Source organism: Priapulus caudatus, unplaced genomic scaffold, assembly GCF_000485595.1.
Source record: "Priapulus caudatus unplaced genomic scaffold, Priapulus_caudatus-5.0.1 Scaffold20, whole genome shotgun sequence".
NCBI lineage: Eukaryota > Metazoa > Priapulida > Priapulimorpha > Priapulimorphida > Priapulidae > Priapulus > Priapulus caudatus.
In genome coordinates, this window is record NW_014577081.1 from 593,140 (window position 1) to 618,878 (window position 25,739).

A 25,739-nucleotide genomic window follows, 5' to 3' on the forward strand; every position below is an offset into this window, starting at 1 on the left:
ATGATACATTTTGTATATTCATAGATTGTGTGTTTCGTTATGATTTGTGAGTGTTATGTAGTTCAAGTTGACGCCAGATAATAAACCGATAGAAACTATCCGTCTATCGTGCTCACCGAAATCGAATAATCACTGTCACTCGACCACTCGGACCAGGCACTGAGTCTGACGCTGAAGGGGTCGTTGTCGTATATGTAGTACTAGTAGTCGGCGAGTATGTCGCCTACGCCTACTCCCTAATAGTAACCCTAATCCTAACCCTAACACCCTAACCATAACCCTAACCATATCAGATAGTTACTTTGAGTACATATTATACGCCATTATACGACAACGACCCTTCGTGCGGCACCTGACTGAGGCCAGTGGCAGTGGTTGAGTCAGTAATAGTACTAGTACTACTAGTACTAGTACTAGTAGTAGTAGTAGTACTATAGTCCGCTTACATTAACTGCCGCTGGTTAGCCAGCGGTTAACGCCAGCGGCAGTTAGTGTAGGCGGGCTATAGTACTAGAGCTATGGCTGAGTGAGGCTGATTGATAGGGTCTAATACTAGTCTATGACTCCCTGGGTACTGCCGGACCTGTTTTTTACCTATATACCGTACATAAAGAAAAATCAATAATTATTCACGCGAGGATTTTTCTAAATGTACTCTTGTAAAATTTATTGACAAATAAAATCAAGGTAAGACTAGGACTAGAAGGGTAACCTGAAATGCATGTGGGGGGTGGGGGATTGGGCTCTCTTGCATATAGTTACTCAATTCAGATATTCCACTCACTTTGCTAATTTGAGATAAGTATTGAAGCTAGTGCCGTAAAGCGGCACGCTTCCTGTCAACAGTCGGTCGAGGGGTTCAAAATTGGGTACGGTTGGGTACGGTCAGGTATACCAGACAGTTACCAGGGTACATTCTGGTATACCGGACCGTACCTAGGTTACGGTCTGGCAGTACCCAGGGAGGCATAGACCTATCAGCGCCAGTGAGGCACTGAGTGCACTGAGATACTGAGACAGTAAAAATAGTTTTAGTGTTTTACTGGGACTGGCGCTACCAGTGAACACTCACTACTAGACTTTGTAATCTATGCCAATTTTTATTGGTGGCTTGTATTGTACATTTTTTTGCGACAAGGTACACTAATTTATTGTACTTATGTAATTCAAAATGCGGGTATAATGTACTATTCTGCAGATCTAGGCTGGATTTGTTCGTATACTGCATTATTTCCAATAATTAGCCCTCCAGTCCATAGTACTAGTAGCCTTATTAATGCTCGTGCTGAGGAGTGACACACAATTTGAGTTGTCTTTCAATACTGAAAAATGTAAAAAAAATCTTTGCATTATACCTGCTCTTAATCATCCTTGACTTTTACTTACCTGGCAGAAATATCTATCTATTACCGACAGAATATTCTTAAAAGATCTATAGACTTTTTAGCTCAACTGACACGGTCCTGAAGATGGAGCTTGTACATGTATTGGCATGAGTGTCCGTCCGTCCCTCCATCCCCCAACAGTTGGGTACAAATCTAAACGGCTTGACGTACAGTTTAGAAATTTGGGACGCAGGGGAGTAATCCGAAAACACATTGGGAGCTCGAATCTGGGGGGGTCAAGGGTCAAAGGTTAGGATGTTTAAAGGAAGGGGGAAGATTCCTCTCTTAACTTAAGGTATAGGGAGGAAATGCGGAATTGTGGTACAAATCTAAACGGCTTAACCTATGCTCTTGATAATCGGTATATATAGCGTCATGGTTCAAAACGCCGTCACTGTGCCAAAATTGGAGGTCAAAGGGCAGTGGGGCAAAGAGCAGATTTTAGACATTTGCTGAGGACATGGTCTGACGTCAGCGGTGACGTACCATTTTTATGGCTTAATTGAAAGGACCATGAAATGTGCTCTTCGCAGATGTGGGAAGAGTAGCTGTCTGCACTGACCTTTTGCAGTGCCTGAAATGAGAGCCCAAAAATTTTTGGGGGGTGAGTAAACATTTTGAGTCACTGGCCCAAATGGATTGTTGGAGGCACAAATTTTTAGCTCATCTGACGTAGTCTGCTTTTGACCCTCAAGAGGATGGTTAAACATTGATCAAAGGACTGAACTGCTTTTGCTATTAGAGGTCATACCAGTGCTCCCACCTGGATGTGAAAGGCTACATTTGCACAGTTCAATTGCAAAGGCAAAAGTTTGTTGAACAAACTTTACGCTCCTTAAATCATATTATTTTAGCAGTCTGTATATTTAATAGCACCCAGCCAAAGTCCTGTTTATGCAATGCAGATGTGTTTACTGAATTTATTACTCACCGCTGAGCTTTGAGCTAGGAGCTCTTTATCGTGACACTCGTTTATCTTTACCTTATAAGTTATATCTGTTTGGCTCTTTAGCACTGTACAGCCCTTCACGGCACCACAGGCCCTAAATATGTGAAACGTCCTGTAGCCCTGTGCTGTAGCAAAGGGTAGTACAGTAGAGCAGCAGACCTCAGATGAGCACTGTCGCTATGCGGCACTTGTTATTACTCAAAAATGAGTCTAAACCTACTAAATCTACATTTAGTAGCTTAAAATGTTTAAAACTAGTTTTTGGTGGAGAAGTGAAAGTGATATTCATATGTGATAGAAGTCCATTGCGGGAACTTTTGGAGAGGAACTTTCGATTGTTGGAGAACTACTGATAACAGATATAATTTATGCTAATTTATGCAGGAATAAAAAGTGGAACTATGTAATTAATTAAAGATTAATTGCATCAAGAGGCATACCAGGTGCAGCACCCTTTAAATCATGTTGGCATATGGAATTGGAATTTCAAGGTGATATAATGAAAATTAACAAAAGTAGAGTAAAAAGATTACATTTTTTGGTCTTTTTGATGACCATGGCATGTACTCCCTATTGTTGTAAGGCAATTATAAATGGGCGATATTCTCCAAAAGGGCCCAAAAGTTGCCACCTTCAAAAGTCAATTTCTCAGCACTCCCTTGATCAAATTTCAAAATTTTAAATGTTCTATGCGTCTGGTGATGTCCTCTAAAAGTTTTGTTGTCTAAAAGTTGCATTACAATTTTAGTGTGGCATTGCTATTTGGTTAGTTGCAAAATTGAAGCTTTTTGTATTGAGTTCTGCAGTGTTGCTCTGTTTATTTGATCAACTTTGTCTCTCCATTTTTTATATATTCCCGTGGACTATAGTATAGTATAGGCCTATCGACTAATCTTTATGAGGTTACATTATGTTGTGGTGTAGTTGTACCATAGATAGTGTCTAGTGTTTGTAAATTTTATGTTTGTTAACAACCATTATTTATTTTATATATTTATTTACTTAGGTAATTATCCATATATATTAACATACTGTTACAATATATTTTAAATTCATGAAATTTGATAACTACCAAGGATATCATATATACACAAAAGGTATGACTAGCACACTAATTACCTCCGCCCACGGAGTGGAGGAGGTTATGTGATCGCTCTCGTGTAGTGTGTTCGTGTGTTAGTGCGTTCGTGTTAGTGTGTTGGCGCGATCGATATTAGCGCGTCGAGTCTGCAGCAGGCTAGTCAGTCAGCAGCAGCCAGCAGCGAGCGGCGAGCCAGCTCGTAACACATACATGTTACATTCTGGCGGAGGTATGCACTCTCCGTGAGTGCCCTCTGTCTAGTTTACATTGTGGTCCTTGCTACTACTGCTGCATTGCTACCATGGGTGTTGTAAGGTGTATGGTATATTTGACCCCAAAATTCTATTGCCATGTTAAGGTGCAATTAAAATATACTTCATGTACATTGGGATTATAACAAGATGTCTGATATAATTATGTAAACCTGGTTGTGTATCTAGTCTCTTGCGACATCTAGTCGTACATTTGTTTGCATTTGTAAACAAATAATATCAGCTAACACAATGGTCACTCTCAAAATAACCATAAATTTACTTATTACTTTTATTATTATTATTACTTGTTATTTATTATTATTATTATTATAATTATTATTATTAGTAGTAGTAGTAGCAGAGTTTGCCCTGCATTGACACGAGCGAATTAAAAATTCTCAGCTGCCACACAGAAATTTGTCCAAAACACCGCCTCGCTGACGAAAATCAATGTTCTTCCATAGAACAGTGCTTATAATACACCAAAATAGGTTATAATGCACCAAATTGCACCATCTCAAAAAAAATTTGGGGGGGGATGCCCCTGGACTCCCCTAGCTGGGCGAGCACCTACCGTGCTCGCTTTGCTAGGACCTCGAAAACACACCACAAGATTTTTTACCACTTCACATACCTTTTTGGCCAGGGGAAACACTGCAGTATTTTTTGTAATACAATATTCTAAAATCCATGTAACAGTATTATGCTTGTTTATGTTTGGTGTAGGTTAGATTTACTGTCTCCAAGCTGTACAGTAAGTTAAGTAACAAAAAAAACACATAAAAATTATATGAAGAGTCATTTCATCAATGTTAGCAAATTCTAAATTTTTTTTTTTTTGACAATCGATTATTTATTTTTATAATCGAGCGCTTAGTCGGTTGCTGCAAACGACTGACCTTCGATTATAATCGATCATCGGGACATCACTATCTATAAGTATAATATGCTTGATTAACTAGTAAACCATTAGCAAGTACTTGCCATGGGGCAGATTACATGCCACAGTGCAGCTGTAATTTAGCTATCCAAGAATGTTATTCAGCTCAATTGTAGCAGTAGTTTCTATTTGTTACACATCTAGGTAATAAAAGAGGTGTCTGAACCAGTATAGTATCTGCACGGTGTATTTCACCTCTCGTGTCATGGAGGCTGATGAGGAACTGGTATCATCTGGGTCTAACACAGACTTGTATCAGCAAGATAACCTGTTGTCTCGATCAGAGTCGCTTAAAGGTTAGTGTGTGTGTGTTGTGGTTAGTGTTTATAGCATCAAGTTGGTGTGATTGTTAGTGCCCCCATCCTGCATAGAACATGACCTTTCTTTTTGATCTAGCATGTCCTCATTATATTTTACTCAGCATTATTTAGCTTCTAGTTGTTTTGGCTACAATATAGCTTGATGGTTAGTAGCATCTTGTTTTTTCTCAGCATTTAAAAATTGGCATTTAAAAATATTTCAGAATAGTATTATAGTACTGTATAGAGTCAAACAGCACACGTCATTCCTGACAGCGAAACCTAAACGTTCTAAACACATTTAAATCCTTTCATTACTATGTCAATTTATGTCAAATCCTACTCAATGTAGAGAATTATGTGTGGAATATTTTACATACAAAAGTCGTTCTTAGGTCACAGCAGCACGGTGCCTGACTCTGCCGGCAGTACCATCTCTAACACGCCTCTGAACCCCTGGCCGGATGCAGGGCTTCCTTCTCAGCTCGGCAGTGAATGTGCAACTTCTGCCGGCATGCCGATGCACGAGGATGAGCCACAGTCACTTGCGAGCAATGCAGATGCGGTTGAACCCGACAGTCAGTCTCAGAGTTTCTATGAGCAGAAGTCTGTGGAGAAGGATATGGTTGTGTCGACGTCTGATCCAGTGCAACCTTATAGCAATGGGACCGTTGGAGATTGCCCAGTGCCATCTATACCTGGAAGTCGCAGTGAGGGCGAATATATGAGGGGGATCCTAGAAACAGGTGCAAGTAAACAAACAGCAGTACCAGACACGAGTGGTGAGTGCGTTCTCTTCTTATTACCTCCGCCCACCAACGGAGTTGGAGGAGGTTATGTTTTCGCTCTCGTGTGTTAGTGTGTTAGTGTGTTAGTGTGTTAGTGTGTTAGTGTGTTAGTGTGTTAGTGTGTTTGTGTGTTTGCGCGATTGATATTAGCCAGCCAGCCAGCCCGCCAGCGAGTCAGCAAGCCGTGGCGTATGGCGTATGTCGTTGGCGGTCGATCGATATCACCCAGCGAGTCAGCAAGCCAGCGAGCGTGTACATGTGAGCGAGCAGCAGCAACGAGCGGCTGCTACGAGCGAGTGGCAGCAAGACAGCGAGCGTGTACATGTGAGCGAGCAGCAGCAACGAGCGGCTGCTACGAACGAGCGAGCAGCAAGCCAACAAGCCAGCGTGTACATGTCAGTACGCTGGCGTATATCGTGGGTTATTCGTGTGTTCGTGAGTCGTATGGCGTATGTTGTTGGTGGAGGTATGCACTCTCCGTGAGTGCACTCTGTCTAGTATTATATAAAGTTGTTCAGCCGAATTAGTCCGAACTCGCATAACCAGAGGACTCCGCAGCCTAGAGGAATACTAAAGATATTTTCAGAATCGGCACGTCTGGGAGGTGGTTCTGCGTGAAACAAAAATTTAAAAAAGTTAAAAAGTTGAAAATTTATTAAAATTCTATTCATCAATAGATGGTGGTGCGTACAGATTAACATCACAGACGTGTGAATCCATGGGGTATACCCTTAATGGCGCAGTGGACTAATTGCTAGAACATCCGTCTCCTACACCGGGATTCCGGGTTCGAGTCCCAGCTGGGGAACTTATTTTGCCTCTTTATTCCTTTTTTCCCCTTTACCTACCTCTAGTATTACCTTTACCTACTATTATTTTTTAACTTTTAATCAGGCTTTCATTTTTAAGGGGCGCGATCGCGCTCGCGCTCCACCGCGCACCATAAATTGTGCCATGGTGCGCGCATCATCGCGCCTCATAAAAGTGGTTGAAATCGCGCACCAAATGTCTGTGTATTATGTTGAAATAGCGCTCCATTTTACAGGGATGAGAATCTTCCGCGGATCCGCGGAAATCCGCGGATTTCACAGTCCCAGGGTCGATTTTGTGAAACGTCTAAATCCGTTGAGAGAAAATTTTAGGGGGGTTAGAATGTACAAATTTTCATTTTACAGTCCAACAGCCTACTAACAGTACCTTCATTTAATACCATTGTAATATAGTTTGCTTTACAATATAGACACGGCTTAGTTCACTGTTTGAGATTGTCAGACGTTGGCCAGTGTGTGCGTTTATTTGACGCTGCAAGTGTGTGTGGTTGTGTATGCCGCGCGTGCTACGCAGGCCGTATATATAGTACGCGATCGATCGATCGTGTACATCAAAAGCCGCCGCGTCACGCGTGGCCTTGAGGCTAGTTTTCCCTGTCCACAGAGTTGCAATGGATCGCGAGCCCTGACTGGAGTATCTATTCTAGCCCAACTCTTGTTTCAGTAGCCAATGAGAATGCAGTTTTCATACACCCTTCGTCGTATCTTAAAACAATGGCAGACCTTTTAAGGGTGTGATTTTTAGTGGAGCTCTCCATCATGCCTCTTAAGGGTGTGATTTTTTAATGGAGCTCTCCATCATGCCTCTTAAGGGTGTGATTATAGAGCGTGAAAAGTCCCCCTATGGTGTTCTAGGGGAGTCATTAGTAGTCCTCCTATACTTTTCAAATCTGAAAGCCTGTTTAATTTTAATTTTTTATAGTTAATGTCTTATCTTTTGATTTCTTCTTATTTTTTACTGTTTGGGATGGGATGGGATGGTATGGGATGGGATGGGATGCGGTGCGATGGGATGGGATGGGATGGCATGGCATGGCATGGTATGTCATGGGATGGCATGAGATGCGATGAGATGCGATGAGATGGGATGGGATGGGATATGGGATATGGGATATGGGATGGGATGGCATGGCATGGAATGGGATGGATGCATGGATGGATGCATGGATAGATAAATAGTTAGATTTTTTGGGGTATTTTTCTTTCAACCAAGCGGTCACCAACTGAGTAACGCCACTGATTTCTCCGGGCAACGCCGGGTATCTCGCTAGTCCTCTGGGTGCTTGGTTATATGTGCTTGCTTGCTAGAGTTACATGTGCGTTGAACCTACTGCATTCATTAACAGTGCTGGAATTGTTGAAGATACGTTTCATCTGTCGACTTATAAATAAAGAAAATCTGATTATGGTCATTATGCCCACACTTTTCTAGTGTGCCTTTGCATACATGTGTTATTACACTAATTTATAGGATCACAAACCTACTAGCATGCCTAAATCATGTAGTCTATTACCTTCCACAGAAATGTCAGTGTAGTTTGTACCACAAGGTTGACTCATGTCTGTCCATGAGTTTTGTGACTTACATGTTCACGTCGTCATGTTTTCAGTAGATGGCGATGCAGATGACAGTCGGATGTCTTTCTTCACGCCCGACGAGCGACCAAGTTTCTGCGACAACAGTGTGACACCCAGACGCAATGCGAGTGAAGCCAATGATGAGAACACGAGTGCCATTAGCCGATGCATCAGTAGCTCAGACTTAATGGCAGACAACGTGTTTCCAACCACAACAGGTGACGGCACCGAGTTGGCGGGTTTAGCTTCCAACTGCCCCTCGGTTGAACCCGGAAATCTCAAGGCGAATGTCGATGCTATCCTACGGGAGGCAGCTAGCGGAAGCATGGACCAGGTAGCTGTGGCGGCCCCTGATGGCAACTACACGGAAAATGACGCTTGTGTCGGTGAGGGTGCTCTCAACGTCGACTTCAGCGAAGAGATGGACTTTGAGAATGCGACCGAGACGGCGCTTGAAGACCTGCAGGGATTCCTAGACTATGTGCCCGGCGGTGAGACGGCAGACGCGGATGCGGGAGGCAGCGCAGTCGTCACGGGAACGCTCGACGTGGCATCCGAGGTGCTAGATGACAATACAACTGCTGCGCAACAGCGAGCGCTCGCGGAGTCCATCCCGTGGGAAGGTGAAGCGAAGCCAAGCACAAGTGCAGCACATAAGCCAGTGAAGAAGCCACGGAAGAAGTTGACCACAAAAAATGCGGGAGGCAAAAAGGAGAAGGACAAAGAGAAGCATGAGGTTTGGGTCATTACACATGTGCATTTAATACCATAAGTAACATATCATGAGATGTTGAAAGAAGGTGAAGCCCAGGCTATTTGTTTTGAAGACAGTTTATAGCATTGCTATTATAAATCGTTTATGTTGCACAGGGTGGAGATGATACGGACAGTAAGCCAAAGAAGAAAAGAAAAAGAAAGCGTAAAGGAGAAGGCAAAGGTGGGGAAGAGAAGAAAACCAAGCTCCATGTGACCAAGGAACGAAAGAATGTACATGAAAGGAAAAATATTAGGTATAGTTTGTTTTGGTTGTTGGGGAATCTAACTGACCCATTATGATTCTTTACTGTAATCAACTTGTCTATAGCCGAATTATTCAAATTGAAAACACTTGCATTAATTAAGTAATGCTCGATCACTTGTGCCATTGTAACGAGGATGATGACGTTACCTGGTTCAAAGTAGATTTGTTGTAGCGATGAATAATGAAAACTCCAAAGTCCAAGCAGTTGTGTTTTGCAAATAGTATTATTTTTCTCAACCCACATGCGTGCGCACAGAGGCACGCATCCGCGTGCCTCCACACTATCGTTCTTTTCTCTCTCAACCAAGAACCTTCCATTTATACATTTCTAGCTAACAAAGAAAGTCGCGCGCGCGGACAACCACACCCGCTGCACACATGCACAACAACTCTCTCTCAACCGTTTCTCATCTCCATCATCCATACTACATCAAACGCGCTGCCGCCGACTAACCCATTATGCAACCACCGTCGCGACATTTCCAATCACCCAACTACCATTTGTAACATCTGCAAACCACAACTTTACACCATCTTTGGGAATCTGAATATTTCAACACTGAATACAATCGTATATCTGTTGTAGTTTATAGTGAATGATGGTGCATTAATATGCATATTAAAACATATAGGTAACTGCATATTAAACTGTATTTGTTAGTCATATAATGTAATTGATAAATTTTAATGTTTGCCACATAGGAAACTTCTAGATGAATCAAAGCTGGAGCATGCTACCATGGCAGCACAGCAAGAAGAGATGGACAGAAAACGCCGCCTGGCAGAAGTTCAGAAGAGCCTACACGCTGCGCAGGAGCAACAGCAGCAGCAGTTGCTATGGTTACCGTTAGAGGATGGCACTATGGACAATCAGCTGGAGGAGGAGAGTGACAAGGAGACGGTTCAAGAGACAGAGGTCAGCTATGAAACCTGTTGTGAGGTTAAACTGTGACAAAGTAAAAAAAAATATTCTTGCTATAAAGCACATTTAGATGTTGATGTTGAGATGAAACATGATTACGTATCAAAGAATAGTCGGAAGAAAACTTGTGTAAAACAGTGGATATTTATGTATGATTTCATTAGTGCTTGAGTAAATATTTATTTTTATTCCAGGCCTCACAACAGGAAGAAGAGAATAAGGATCTACCAGTAGAAGATTCTGAGAGCATGCCCTTAGACAAGCAGCCACAAAATGAACTGCAAGTGCCAGATGCACCTGCCATTAAGCCACGTAAAGGTAAAGTTGCTTTGTATCTGTCGTGCAGTAGGAAATCATATAGGGTCCTGTGTTGCTCGTTTCAGTTATGCTGCAATATGTCAAGTTCTTTATACTTGGTGTCAAATATTGGAATCGGTGTTTATCAGACACATGTTCTTGTAAGTAGGTATACTTAAAATTACAGTTATCATAGACTGTGTAGCAATTGTAAAATGACTAAGATTCCAAGAATTGTTATCTTTTTACTCAAGGATTTTGTTTACCATACTTGTTTGCTAATGAAAAAGCATAGTGAGTGATATGACATTGTTGTTAACTCGATTGCTCAATTGCTTGGTTGTTTACTCAGTTGATTAGTCACTTGATGTCATTGTTGATAGCAGCAGTTTGCTGTATACCTCGGCTATACTGATTAGCCTACTCACTCATGGTCTTGTAGAGATGAAAAAAGGAGAATACTGATTGTGGAGTTTTAACACACATACTTGGCCGTTCTGGCAAACCTTGATCTTGTTGTAGAACTTCCAGCGAAACCCGTCGTTACGATGGCGAAGCATGACGATGTTGTATGCCTGAGTAGTGACAGTGAAGAGGACAGCTTCCCCTCAAACTGGCGCACGGCACTTGCACAGGACATGGAGGAAGCAGCGGAACCAGAGGAGAAGGATAACGGTGAGCTGGAAAAGGGAAAGTGACTTGATAGTTTCCACCAGTCTGGGGCGCATTTCACGAACGTCCGTTCGCTATTTTCTCCGCTATCTACTCCGCTAACTAGTAACTACTGAGTTTAGCGGACAACTTTAGCGGGAGCTCTGCATATCCCGCTAAGTTTAGCGTAGCACTATAGTGTATATAAAAACCATAAAAATACAAAATTCACACTAAACTACAATGAAATAAGATCTTTCGTAATAAAAAATAGTCTTGGCTGTTTGTTATGCATGTTATTGGGACAAAAAATTTGTTTAAACTGCACTAGGAGTATGACAAACGTTGTGTATTTAAATAGTTTACCATGTATTGCAATGGTTGTTGATGCCACCGATTTACGTAGGCCCTACGCGTGTAGTGCCTGTTTGTACCTTGTTTGCAAACTGGTTGTATTGATTGTACAATTGATATTGTATTTTTGCATACCTTCATAAACTTTTGAAACTTTTATAAAACTTCAAAACGTTAAAATTAAAACAATTAAAACAATTACCAAACCATCATAAACATTGTTTTCATACCTTTATACCTTTGCACTGATCCTTGCTTGGCCAATCAATACGGCCTCTATTTGACCATTACCGCAGAGTTGATTGAGTTGACTAGCTCAGACGATGAGGAGAAGAAGAAGGAGAGAAAAAAAGAGGTTGTGAAGACTGAAGATGAAGATAGTGATGTTGTGCTCATCACTAGTGATAATAGTGACCAGGTAACTATTGCAACAACTACAACTACTATTCTGTTGGTGAACGACAAAGCTGGAACTATTTACCTGCGGAACATAGTTTGAACACCATGTCAGTGGGAAGATAATACGTTTTGATTGAATATTGTTGCGTGTTTTCAGGCAGATGAGGACGATGTTGCCAATAGCGGCTCGCACGTCAACGATGCTTCCAACCAGCCGGACAGCCAGGGCCGCGTACTGGTCAATGTCGGTCATCCCCCGGACGAACCTGACATCTTCCTCGCACCGCAGCTGAACAAAGCTGTCAAACCTCACCAGGTGAACTCCCTCTGTCCTCCCTATCATATGTCCCTGTGCCTACGATAGATTAGTCTGCATTCACTTCACTTTTAAAAGATAGGTAACTTCCTCCTCCCCACCATGTCTACCTATGTCCATCCTTGAAGTATGGGTATCTTCTACCGTAGTATGATCGGTGAAGTAACACACCTATCATATCTGATTCTTAAATACCAGATGGTGCATGTGGTTTGAAAGCTGTACTTCGCCTAATTCTAAGCAAGGTGGTGTGAGTGTCGGTTTAATTATTCCTGTCTAAAAATGTGTTACATACATGACATATGTTTTGAGATAGGCAAGGACAATTTGGAGTAAGTGGTTTATGATTTGTTATCAGATTGGAGGAATTCGCTTCTTGTATGACAACCTAGTTGAGTCCCTCACTCGCTGTAAGACAAGCAATGGGTTCGGATGTATCTTGGCACATAGCATGGGCCTAGGCAAAACTCTACAGGTATGTGATGTTGATAAGCATGTATGTGTAATGTCTCCTACAGAATAACCAGCTTGCAATTTACTATATAATATCAAAAAGACGCTTGCACTTGCCATAAAATGGTACTTTAGGTAAAAGCATATACATGACCAGTAAAACGTTATTAGGTTAGTGGCATTTTTAATGCATCATCAATAGACAGTTTTGTTTGAATATGCCTTCAGTTGCGAGGGATAAACTTTAATACTGATCGCAATTTTCTTTACCTGTCTAATAAGGGTCTACAAAATGTTTACTGTAGATAGTACCACAGTTGCTACCTGACCACAAGCTGTAACATAACATTTCTTTAATTATTTCTTTGAATATTTCAGTTGATATCCTTCACGGACGTGTTTCTGCGGCATACCGACTGTCGTAATGTCATCGCCATAGTTCCTGTCAACACCCTACTGAATTGGGTCGCTGAATTCGACCTATGGCTGCCAACCACATCGAACTCACCTCCCGAGGAAGTGCTCACGCGACAGTTTGAGGTGTTCATCCTTAATGACAGTTGCAAGACGATGGCCTCCCGTGCACGCGTCGTCAGTAAGTTGTACTCGCAGTGTAGGGTGCCACTGCTTCTAAAGAAACATTGGTGTCTGCTACATAGAAATGCAATGAATCCTTGCTTGCTCGTAGAGTATACCATCCAGGAAGTTTGCTACGGGTAATATTACGCGCTAAACCTGTTGCTACCTTTAACCCTAAACCTGTTGCTACCTTTAACCCTAATCCTAACTGTGACCTATGTATAGTGACTAGAAACTGTAACGTTACTCATATTGAAAAAGCCGGATTGTATACTGTAGCCTTGCTTGCTGCAAACCCTTTCTGAAATATTGTCATACGTGCTACACAGTGGTTACATTCGCTCAACAAGACTATTCTCTAGGCTGTTCCAGTAAATGTTGGCTATAAAGCAACCTGTGAATTAGGAGCGAAAAAGCGATTTCAGACCCACTCACTTACTCCTGTTCCACTGATGTGTGGCGCCATCTGTTGTAGACAAGTGGCACAGCGAAGGAGGGGTGCTCATTATGGGCTACGAGATGTATCGTCTGCTAGTGTCAAACAAGTTCAAGCGCAGCAGCAAGAGCAAGCGTGCACGTGCACGAGCCGTGGCAGCGGACTGTAAGCAGGATGCACTTATCATTGATATCGAAGAGGAGGAGCTGAACAAGCAGTACATGCAAGGTACGTGCACAGCCCTGTCACATGCCGGCCTGTCTAACGACAGCAGTCTTACACAGCCCTGTAACACGCTGGCCCGTCTAACGACAGCAGTCTTACACAGCCCTGTAACATGCCGGCCCATCTAACCACAGCAGTCTTACACAGCCCTGTAACATGCCGGCCCATCTAACCACAGCAGTCTTACACAGCCCTGTAACATGCCGGCCCGTCTAACGACAGCAGTCTTACACAGCCCTGTCACATGCCGGCCCATCTAACCACAGCAGTCTTACACAGCCCTGCCACATGCCGGCACGCGTCTAAACGCAGCAGCAGTCTTACACAGGCCGCTGTAACATGCCGCCCATGCTAACGACAGGGCAGGTGCTTAGCACAGGCCCTGTCAGCATGCCGGCCGCATCTAAACCACAGCATCTTTACACACCCTGTAACATGCCGGCCCGTCTAAGCGAACAGCAGGTCTTACACAGCCTGCTGTCACACGGCGCGCCGGCGTCTAGACGCACAGGCAGTACTCAACGAGCAGCCCTGTCACATGCCGGCCCATCAAACCACAGCAGTCTTAACAGCCAGCTGTAAACATGCGCGGCGCCATACTAAGACGACAGCAGTCTAGCACAGCGCGCTGTCACATGCCGCGCCATTCTAACCACAGCAGTCTTTAGCACAGCCCATGTCAACACCTGCCGGCCCGTCTAACGCACAGCAGTCTTTTACACAAGTCCTGTTAACATGCCGCGCCGTCTAACAATAGCAGTCTTACACAGGCCTGCCCTGTAAAGCATGCCGGCGCGTCTAAAACGAGCAAGCAGTCTTACACAGACCCTGTAACATGCCGGCCCGTCTAACGACAGCAGTGCTACAGGCAGCCTGCTGTAACATGGCCGGCCCCATGCTAACCACAGCAGTCTTATCACAGCCCTGTAACATGGCCGGCTCATCTAACATAGCAGTCTTCCACAGCCGGCTGTAAACATGCCGGCCGCATCTACAACGAGCAGCAGTCTTCACAGCCCTGTAATACATGGCCGCGCCGTCTAACGAACAGCAGTCTTAAGCACAGCCCTGTAACATGCGCGGCCCATCGGCTAACGGCTACAGCAGTCTAACACAGGGCCCTGTAACATGCCGGCTCCAATCTAAGCGACAGCAGTCTTAGGCAGCGAGCCGCTGTAACATGCCGGCCAGTCTATACGCACAGCAGTCTTTTAGCACAGGCCCTGTAAGCATGCGGCGCCGCTCTAAGCCACAGCAGCTCTTACAGCAGCCCTGTCACATGCCGAGCTGACATACTAACGACAGCAGTCTTAGCACAGCCCTGTAACTATGCCTGGCCCATCTAACCATGAGCAGCTACACAGTCGCTGTAACATGCGCTAATCGCTTATGCTAAACGGCATAGAGTCTTAAGCACAGCCCTGTGAACATGCGCGGGCGCCATCAAACGACAGCAGATCTTAAACACCAGTCGCCGAGCGCTGTAAGCAGCGCGGCGGCCATCTAACGAGCAGCAGTCTTTAGCACAGCTCCTGCCAGATCCGAGCGCCCGTCTAACGGACAAAGCGTATGCTTACACAGCGCCGGACTGTAACATGCGCGCCCATCTAACGGCAGAACAGCTATGTTCTTTACAAGCATGCCTGTGGCACATGCCAGCTCAATCTAGACGAACAAGCAGTCTTACACAGCGCCTGTAACTAATGCCGGCCATTCTAACGGCAATAGCAGTGCTTACACAGTCCTCGTCAAACATGGCCAGCGGTCATGCTAAGCCATAGCAGTCTTTACACCACGCCTGTAACAGTAGCGGCCATCTAACGACAGGCAGTCTACAGCAGCAACTGCTAACATGCCGGCGGCCATCTAAACCATATGCAGTCTCACACAGGCCCTGTAACATGCCGGCCCATGCTAACCACAGCAGTCCTTAGCACCAGCCTGTAACACGCTGGCGGCGCTTAAACTACATGGCAGTCTTACACACAGGCCGCTGTCAGCATGCCAGCTGCATAACAATCGGCATAGGCGAGTCTATACCACAGCACCTGTCAGCAATGCCAGCTCATCTAAACCACAGCAGTCTTACACCAGCCCTGTCAGCATGCCAGCTTCATCTAACCATAGCAGTCTTACACAGCCCTGTGCACATGCCGGCCCGTCTAACCAGAGCAGTCTTACAGCAGGCCCTGTAACATGCCGGCCGCATCTAACGACAGCAGTCTTACACAGCCCTGTCATCATGCCGGCCCATCTAACCACGAGTAGCAGTGCTTACACAGCCCTAGTAACATGCCGGGCCGGCGTCTTGAACACAGCAGTCTACCAACAGCCCTGTAAACATGCCGGCCGCCGATCTAAAGCCACACGGCCGCAGTCTTACACAGGCCCTGTAACATGCCGGCCCATCTAAACCAGCAGCAAGTCTTACACAGCCGCTGTCCAGGCATTGCCGGCCATCTAACCCCAGCAGTCTTATCACAGCCCTGTCACATGCCGGGCCCGTCTAACCACAGCAGGTGCTTACACAGCCCTGTAAACATGCCGGCCCATCTAACGGACAATGGCAGTGCATTACACAGCCCTGTCACATTGCCGGCCCATCTAACAGGCAGCAGGCCAGTCTTACACAGGCCCTGTAACATGGCCGGCGCCTCTAAACACGCACAGCACCGTCTTCCACAGCCCTGTAAACATGCCGGCCGCATTAACCAGCAGCAGTCTTAGCACAGCCGCTGTAGCATGCCGGCCCAGTCTAACCACATGGCAGTCTTACACAGCCCTGTCACATGGCCGGCCATGCTAACCACAGGCAAGTGCTGTATCTTACACAGCCCTGTCACATGCGGCGGCGCCGTCTAACGCGCACAGCAGTGCCTACAGCAGCCCTGTAAGCCATGCCGGCGGCGCGTCTAAGCGCACAGCAGTGCTTACACAGGCCGCTGTAAGCATGCCGGCCCATTCTAACCACAGCAGTCTTAAGCAGCAAGCCGGCTGTAAACATGGCTGGCCTTTGTTACCGTCTAACGACAAGCAGTCTTACACAGCCCTGTAACACTGGCGCTGGCCCATGCTAACGACAAGCAGTCTTACACAGCCCTGTTAGCATGCCGGCCGGCGTCTAACCATAGCAGTCACATACACAGTCTGTCAGCCATGGCCGCCCATGCTAACGACAGCAGTCTCTCAGCACAGCCCCTGTCACATTGCCCGCCGCGTCTAGACCACAGCAGTCTCACTACAGCCCTGTCAGCAATGCCGGCCCATCTAACTGCAGCAGCAGTCTTACAGCAGCCCTGTTAGCATGCCGGCGCGGGACCCGTCTTAACTATCGGGGGAGCTGGCGAATGTGAGGGGCGGAATAAGGCCAGAGATAAAGGAATGCATAGTCTTAGCACAGTCCTGTCACATGCCGGCCCATCTAACCGACAGGCAGTCTCACAGCAGCCGGCTGTCACATCAGTCTGCCGGCCCGTCTAAGCCACAGCAGTGCTCACACAGCCCTGTCACATGCCGGCCCCCATCTAACCACATGCAGTCTTACCAGCAGCCCTGTTACATGCGCGCGCCGTCCTAACCAATAGCATCTTACACGAGTCCCTGGTCACATGCCGGCCCATTAACGCAACAGCAGTGGCTTACACAGCCTGTACCATGCTGGCGGCCGTCTAACGCAACAGGCAGTCCTTACAACAAGCCCTTGTCAACATGCCAGTCCATGCTAAGCCACAGCAGTCTACAGCAGCGCCTATAACATGCCGGCCCATCTAACCACATATAAGCTTCTGATTCTATAAAAAAATAATTATCGCACTTAGTACCTATTGAAACTAATACATGCATGACCTATTGTTATTTGTATCTGATCACCTGATATAATATATAATATAATTGATTTATATAATTATGATATTATATCCTGTTGCAGATGTTGAGAAAGCACTGATCAGACCTGGCCCAGATCTTGTTATTTGTGACGAAGGACATCGAATTAAAAACTGCTCTGCCAGCATTTCAAACACACTGAAGAATATACGCACCAAGTGAGAAATAGAGTCTGTGATTTGTCTGACTTTGTGCCTTGGTGATTGCAAGTCTATGAGACCAGCTGTGGATTTATTAGTATAACAAGCATCATGTTCATCATGAACATCCGTGTTATCGTCAGCATCATCATAACTGCTGTAGTCGTTCACCACCATCGTCGTCATTGATCTGCTATCATTATCACTCAATCTACTACCATCACTAACTATTATCTTTACGGTTGTTACCGTCAGTATGGCTGTCGTAAATTACATCGTCATTGCGGTCGTTTGTTTGCAGACGCAGGGTGGTACTCACTGGCTACCCTCTACAGAACAACCTGATTGAGTACTACTGCATGGTCGACTTTATTCGGCCAAACTTTCTCGGCACAAAAGCGGAGTTCATGAACATGTTTGAGCGACCAATCAGCAACGGGCATTGCACCGACAGCATGCCGGTGGACAAGAGGCTAATGCGGTTCCGTTCTCACGTTCTTCACAGCCTCCTCGAGGGTTTCGTGCAGAGGTGTGTGCTCCCATTACTATCCACCCAGCAGCCTTTCCCATCTTCCACAGCCTCCTCAAGGGTTTACTACAGAGACATTTGGCATTACTTCCATCCACCAGCCTCCTCAAGGGCGTTTTACAGAGGTGTGCCCCTTCTCCCATCTAAGCAGCAGCCTCTCCCATGTCCTGCAGCCTGTTGCAGGGTTTCCGATGGAGGTATGTGCCCCTTCTGCTATCCCTCAGTTTCCTCTCAGGCCTTTCACTGCTTTAGTGCATTCTACAGCCCTTTACTCCTGTCCCCCACGCTCATATTTATTTTTGATTCAGCCCCGTTAGTACTGAGTCTTCTACTGGGCTACTTTTTATGTACGTATTGCTCACCCATATGTTCACCCCGGTTGATTGGTGCGCTAGTATTCTATGAGTCGTGTAAGAGAATTTGCTTTGCAGACGAGGCCACACTGTTCTGCAGTCTTGCCTCCCACCGAAGGAGGAGCACGTATTACTGGTGCCTTTGTCACCTGTGCAGAAGAGGCTGTACCGCGCCTTCATGGTGGTTTGCACTTCTGGCATGAGCAGCTGGGCACGCTGTAACCCTATCAAGGCTTTCTCGGTCTGCTGTAAGGTAACAGGCTATGTGTGTAGTATTACTGCGAGGCCAGCACACCATTTGGCGTGCAGGAGTCACTTGAATAAGTCGTTTAGATTTTATAGGTACCGATTCGTCAGTTATTTTTCTGATCGCAAAACAAACTTAGTAGACTTCAGTACAGAAACTTATACATGGACTTGGTTGTAAAACTAACACTGAAGAAAAATTCAGGTGTATTGGGAAATTGCACTGATTGATGCTTGAAGTGTTGGAACAATGTGCAGTGTTGTTTGGAGTGACCATTAATTGGTAGACAATATTAACTGTACGGTACTGCCAGCGTGATCGCAGTAACAATAGCAGCTTGGTTTTAACTGAAGCAAAAGCAAAATAATGTTTGCTGCCACTGTGCGCTTGCGACTGATGATCGACTGACCACTTGACATTCCCCGCCCGTAGATCTGGAACCATCCTGACATTCTCTACGACACGGTGAGGAAGAAGAACCGGAAGGTCGACGACCTTGACCTTGACCTGCCTGAGCTCGCCGTTGACGGCGTGGAGAGCGCTGCAGGAGGATCCGGGAAGGCTACGACCCCTAAGCGGAGAGGGAGACCTCCCAAAGCTGGTGAGATAGTGGCTATTCTCATAACTCGGTAACGCTGGAAACTATAGTGGGCAGGGAATTTGTATCATGTGCGACGCAGGTGGCAATATGTTAAACGGGGTAAAGGTGTGTTCTTTTAATGTTATTCTCACTTTTTAATGAGGTAACAACAATCTTATTGAATCGAACTGTGATAAACATTCATCACGTGGTTAACAAGTCATGGTCATGCTCTCACATATCACAGGCATCATAACAGCTCGAAGGGGGGGGGGGGTATTATTAGTCCCTCTCTGGGACAATCATTCTAGTTTAAACTGGTTGCTTATGATGAATTAAATTGTGCCTCTGTTCTGAACAGGGTCCAAAGCATCACCAATCTCACGGCCTGTTGTGGCTGATAATGGCAATTCCAACATGAGCAGTATGGTGTCAGAGGATTCTGACAGTAACTTCCCGACCAGTGTGAGCTGTGGTGTAAGTGGCACCACTAGTGTACCGGCCTCGGCTGAGCCGAAACAGACACTGGATGCAGGACCCTCCCTGTTTAACGACAAGGTCGATAAAATGATTGATTACGAGTGGGTAAGTGGCTGCCATGTTATCTGAGTTTTTACAACAGTGCTGCAACAACTTTAAAACAACCGCAACATTTTTACAGTCATAGTGAAAAATCAAAGTTAAGTCTTAAATAGTGAATATATAGTCATATATATTTAGTCTAATATAGTGTTAGATAGCCAGATTCTGGCTTTAATGGTCACAGTATCCATCTAAAAGTGGACTGTGGAAACGGGCAGCCAAATGTATGTTGGCTTTGAACAATGTCTCTCATCTATTTCCTTGCAGGCAGATGATTTGGTAAAGGATTACCAGCCAGGACTGTTAGAGAATGGAGGCAAGTTTGTACTCACGCTGTGCTTGCTTGAAGAGTCGATACACTTACAGGACAAAGTACTTCTCTTTAGGTATTGATATACTAATCAATCGTTTTATTAGGATTAAAAATGCATTCTGCAAATTGATAGTCATGGTTACATTTTATAGGTGGCACTTTACATGGATATTTGCATGTGGTTTGTGTTTTAGTCAAAGCCTGAGTACACTGGATCTTATTGAAAAGTTCTTGGGTCGACACTATGTGCCCCTTCCGGCCGATGCTGACCCGCAGCAACCACGAGTAAAGTGGTCCAAAAACCAACACTACTATCGGCTGGACGGTTCCACTTCGTCTAGTGATAGGGAGCGATTGATCACACAGTTCAACGAATCCAAAGACATTCACTTGTTCCTGCTGTCAACAAGGTAACCGTGATAACCGATAAATAACTTGCGAAACTGCACAGTTCTCAATTTAGCAACGTCAAATTTCGCATATTCGCTCGTCGTTCACTTCCATACCAATCGGCCAGCATGCGTAGCGGTGCATTCTGTGTTCGACCCCCCCCCCCCCCATGCGCTGACATCTGTGTTACTTCAGGGCCGGCTGCCTCGGCGTGAACCTGATAGGTGCGAACCGTGTGATCGTATTCGACGCGTCATGGAACCCGTGCCACGACGCGCAGGCCGTCTGCCGCGTTTATCGCTACGGGCAACGGAAGGCCTGCCACGTGTACCGGCTTGTCGCTGACAACACTCTCGAGAAGAAGATCTATGATCGGCAGATCACCAAGCAGGGCATGTCAGGTGAGACTAGCAGTGCATGTCAGGTGAGACTAGCAGTGCATGTCAGGTGAGACTAGCAGTACCAGTGTGGGCCTGAAGGCCTTTGTGTATGTTTCCCAACATTAGGCTGTTCTCAAGTTATTATTGGGGTGTATATAACAGCAATAATACTTTATTGGTGGTAAAACCCATAGCTCATGTTTTCACCTATTATCCATAATCCGAGTTAAAGTGATTACGTCACCGTAAATACACACACAAAAAATATAAGTAATTCTGTTCACTTTTTATGGTTAAATTGCTGCATTATACTTCTTATTTTACTATATTGTTTGATGTGAACATACACTCGTGACGCATACATAGCCCATAGCAAGCAATTAATGTCAGAAACACTAATATCAAATCGTCCAGGTTTTTTGGATTTTTAACTAGTTAAGAAACAATCTTATCAGGTAAGAATTTTACGATACGTTTAGTCCCATTAGTTCTTACTTTTAATGTAAAAAAATGGCAACAAAATTTTTACAAATTTTACCATAGAAAATTCGTGACGTAATCAATTTAAACGTGACCATCGATGGTGATGAGGAATTTCATTAGTGTTCAGAGAAGATTAGTATTTTGCATTTTCGATCTGCTCTTGCATCTTATTCCCTGCTGCGGTGCTCGTGTGTGGTCCGGCAGCCAGCGAGCGGATAGTAATGGCGTCTGCGGCTCTTCCAGATCGTGTCGTTGATGAACTGCAGCCGGAGCTGACGTTCTCAAAGAAGGAGGTCGAGTCGCTGCTGACCTATCAGGAGGCGGACAGCCCGATGGTGGACGTGAGCATGTGCGCGGACAAGTACACCGACAATATACTCCAGCATATCTGCAGCACCTACAGCCACTGGCTCACAAAGGTGTGTGTGTGTGTGTGTGTGTGTGTGTGTGTGTGCGTGTGTGTGCACGTGTGTGTGTGCGTGTGCGTGTGCGCGCGTGTGTGTGTGTGAGTGTGTGTGTGTGTGTGTGTGTGCGTGTGCGTGAGTGCGTGCGCGCATGCGTGTGTGTGTATGTCATTCCCAGCTCCTCAATAGAAGAATTTCTTGTCATGTCTGTATAGCGGCGTGCGTGTACATGTGTGTTGTTCGCAGTGTGGATGTGCGTATCGCTCCTGGCACCACCAGTGCGAAGGATATTCAAAGATGACTTGCCTTGTGGCTGCTGTTTTAGACTATACTGCAACAATTCGAAATGCTTAACATTTCACGTAAACAGTGCTGCTGTTTTGTATGTAACAGGAACCGTTTCAACATGAAGCGCTGCTGCTGGACAGGAAGGATCGCCGGCTGACGAGGGGAGAGAAGAAGCTAGCACGGCAGAGCTATGAGATGGAGAAAAAGGCTGGTGTGTCGTACTCACGGCGAGGAGATTTCAGGAGCAACATCGGAGGGTACGTGACCGTCAATCTCATGCACATGTTCGTAAAATATTACTGAAGGTGGCAGGAAAAAATCACATAGTATATGAGAATCAATCATCAGACATCTCATAATTACTACTATCTCAGGAAACCCTTCATACCTTTTGCCGCCGTCGTTGTAAGCAATGGTATAGCAGTTAGTTTTAAAACATTAAAAAAATATTGCTAATGAATATTGAACAATGAAATTTGGAAGTAGCATAATTTAAATCTATTTTAACTAAAATATATGCAAGGAACCTAAGGTGATGTGTCCCTTTAATCACAATGCGGGAGATATGGTGCTATTAGCTGTATTGTAGTTGCAAGCAAAAGCCATCATAGGCATTTCAGTTTAGTTTTTATTGCGAACTTGTTTTATTCATACAGTTTTGATCGGCCCGTGGCACCAGTGAGACCCATGCAGTCACTTGTGGCGCCATCTGGTGAACGCATGGTGCCGCTGCACTCTGCACCTATCCCTATGCAGCCGCAGCATGTCAGAGTGCCGGCGTCCACCATTTCGGACGTGGCCGGTGCACTGAGGCTGCCCACGGCCGGAGTTCAGGTGGCCCAAGTGGTGACCACGAAACGTATGTTGTCCATGTCATGTAAGCTCTGTCGGGCTTAATTTGTCCATTTATTTTCGTTGGTGTGGCAACACCAATCCACCGGACGTGATTGACAGGCAACTCTAGCCCATCAATGTTGCAGTAGGTCGTTCTGAAGAGAATGTTCCATAACTGAGTGCCACAGCGTTGACATTTTGGCATGTGTCCGCATAAAACCACGTGCACGTTAGCATGACCAACTTGGGAACAATAGCCAATGTGGATGTGGTTATGTGGCCCAGATTGATAGTTCAATTAGCCAGTGCTGCTGCTAGTAACTGTTGCCACCTGATGATATGGCCAAGACAAACTCGTGTTTTTTTGCTGTTTGCAGCCATCCCGATCCCACTGCAGCAGACGAGCACGCAGACGACCGCCCATACCAGCGCCATGTCGATGATTCCCACCGGACAGAAAATCATGATCATCCGCACGCCGCGCGGCATCTACATTCGCACGGCCGACGGCAAGATGTTCTCCGTGAAGCCGCGGCAGCAGGCCTCGGCCGGGGGTGGCAGCGAGATTGAGCGCGCGCTGGGCAGCCTCGGTCTTCCCCAGGGCCGCGCGTCGGACCTGCCCGACCTGCTGCCGACGGTTGAGAGCCTGACGGGAGCCGGCAGGTCGAACACGCTCACCGAGGTCGTGTCGCGTTCCTACCAGGTCACGGGGCTGAGTGCCCGGCCAGCGCCGCGCATTGTCGCGCGCGCCGCGCCGTCCCGCACCGTCGCAGCCGGGGTGCGTAGCGCCGCGCTCGGCGCCCCGTCGTCAGCGCGCGGCGCCCCGTCGTCAGCGCGCGGCGCCCCGTCGTCAGCGCGCGGCGTCGCGTTCGCCTCCGCCGTGCGGCGCAGCGTCTCCCAGGGTAACCCGCTGTCGTCCCTCTCCTCGATCGTTGATGGGCTCCCGCGTCGGAAGAGCTCCTCCGATCCCGCGCTTGATCGGGACGACGCCGTCACTCCTGACGACGCGGGAGCCAAGGACGGTGAGCCGCCGGCGACGCAGGGCAGCGAGTCGTCACCGATGGAGGACGTGAGCGAGCCGGCCGACGAGACGGCGCGCAGCAGGGAAGGCACGCTGTCGCGACACGACAGTCTCGCGTCAATGCAGAGCACCGACAGTGCCGTTCTCACTCGCAGAACGGAGCATTTGAATCTGTCGCAAGGGGTGGGCGATGCTGAAGAAGAAGCTGACGACATCATCGATTCACAGCAGCATCCCTCAACTTTGCCACACGGTGACGATGATGACGAGATGGCTTCTAGATCGCCTAGCAATGGTGAATCTTTGCTGCAGCGTACCTCCTTGCACAGCGATGACACAATTCCTACATCTCTGCAGTCTAACGTTGGAATGTCTTCACTGCAGAAACCATCTCTGCTGTCTAAAGTTAGAATGTCATCAATGCAGAAACCATCTCTGCAGCCTAATATTAGAGTGTTTGCAGTGAAGAAATCCTCATCTCTGAAGCCTAATGTTAGAATGATTTCACTGCAGAAATCCCCATCTCTGCATGCCACTGTTGGAATGCCTTCCCTGCAGAAACCTTCGTCCCTGAAGCCTAATGTCAGTGTGTCTTTACTCCAAAAACCTGTGAAACCTACTATTAGCATGTCTTCACTACAGAATGTTTCATCCGTGAAACCATGTGTTAGTAATTCTTCAACGCAAAATCCTTCAGCTGTGAAGCCTAGTGTCAGCATTTCTTCAATGCAGCATCCTTCATCCCTGCAATCTAACGATGGCATTGCTTCACTCATGGAACATTCACTCAATCACATGGAACATTCTTCAGTGCGCTCTGCTGAGCGAATAACCGGCCGACAACATCCCACACTCATGAAACCTAACGACAGTGTGGTTTCTGTAGAGCGTAATGAGGGTGTGACCTCTCTACATGAGGGAGTGACCTCTCTACAGCGTAATGAGGGCGTGGCCTCTCTACAGCATGAGGGCATGGTCTCTCTACAGCATGAGGGTGTGGCCACTCTACAGCATGAGGGTGTGACCTCTCTACAGCGCAATGAGGGCGTGGCCTCTCTACAGCGTAATGAGGGCGTGGCATCTCTACAGCAGAATGAGGGCGTGGCCTCTCTACAGCATAATGAGGGTGTGGCCTCTCTACAGCGTAATGAGGGTGTTGATTCTCTACAGTATAATGATAATGTGATTTGTGCTTCATCCTCTAATACACCCTACAAACGGTCCAGTTTTGTATCGCAGGTCCCTGTCTATAGCGGCCGCAGTGGGGAACAGTCATCACCTAGCTCTGCTCCTGGCTTGCAGTCTGCTTTTGGAAATGTGCCCTCTGCAGGAAATTTGACCAGTTCATCTAGGGGACATGGTATTAGCTACACAGACAGAGACGTGTCTGCTGCTCGAGGACAAGGTCAATTGTGGGGCCATAGTTCATATGGAGGTTCGTATGGAGGTGTGTTGCCTCCTTCTGCACTTGATTATGACATGCATGCGCAGCATGGTCCATTGGATTTCAGTCGGTACAGCAGGCCTGGTTCAACTGCTGGCCAGAACGTTGG

General features: G+C 46.2%; 1 protein-coding gene across 1 annotated transcript; it reads left to right on the top strand.

Annotated features, from left to right (window-relative positions):
* LOC106811762 (helicase ARIP4-like) lies at positions 1-25,538 on the top strand. The gene is made up of 26 exons (XM_014815485.1): positions 1-46; positions 4,754-4,905; positions 5,304-5,690; positions 8,137-8,840; positions 8,975-9,114; positions 9,828-10,041; positions 10,242-10,365; positions 10,867-11,019; positions 11,646-11,767; positions 11,906-12,064; positions 12,423-12,539; positions 12,896-13,112; positions 13,572-13,760; positions 17,686-17,800; positions 18,084-18,311; positions 18,743-18,917; positions 19,344-19,512; positions 19,853-20,076; positions 20,341-20,459; positions 20,581-20,796; positions 20,972-21,177; positions 21,883-22,058; positions 22,437-22,588; positions 22,988-23,190; positions 23,543-25,355; positions 25,517-25,538. The coding sequence occupies exons 2-26, from the start codon at positions 4,815-4,817 to the stop codon at positions 25,536-25,538; spliced, it is 6,435 nt and encodes a 2,144-aa protein (XP_014670971.1). The 5' UTR covers positions 1-46; positions 4,754-4,814.
* The last annotated feature ends 201 nt before the right edge of the window (positions 25,539-25,739 follow it).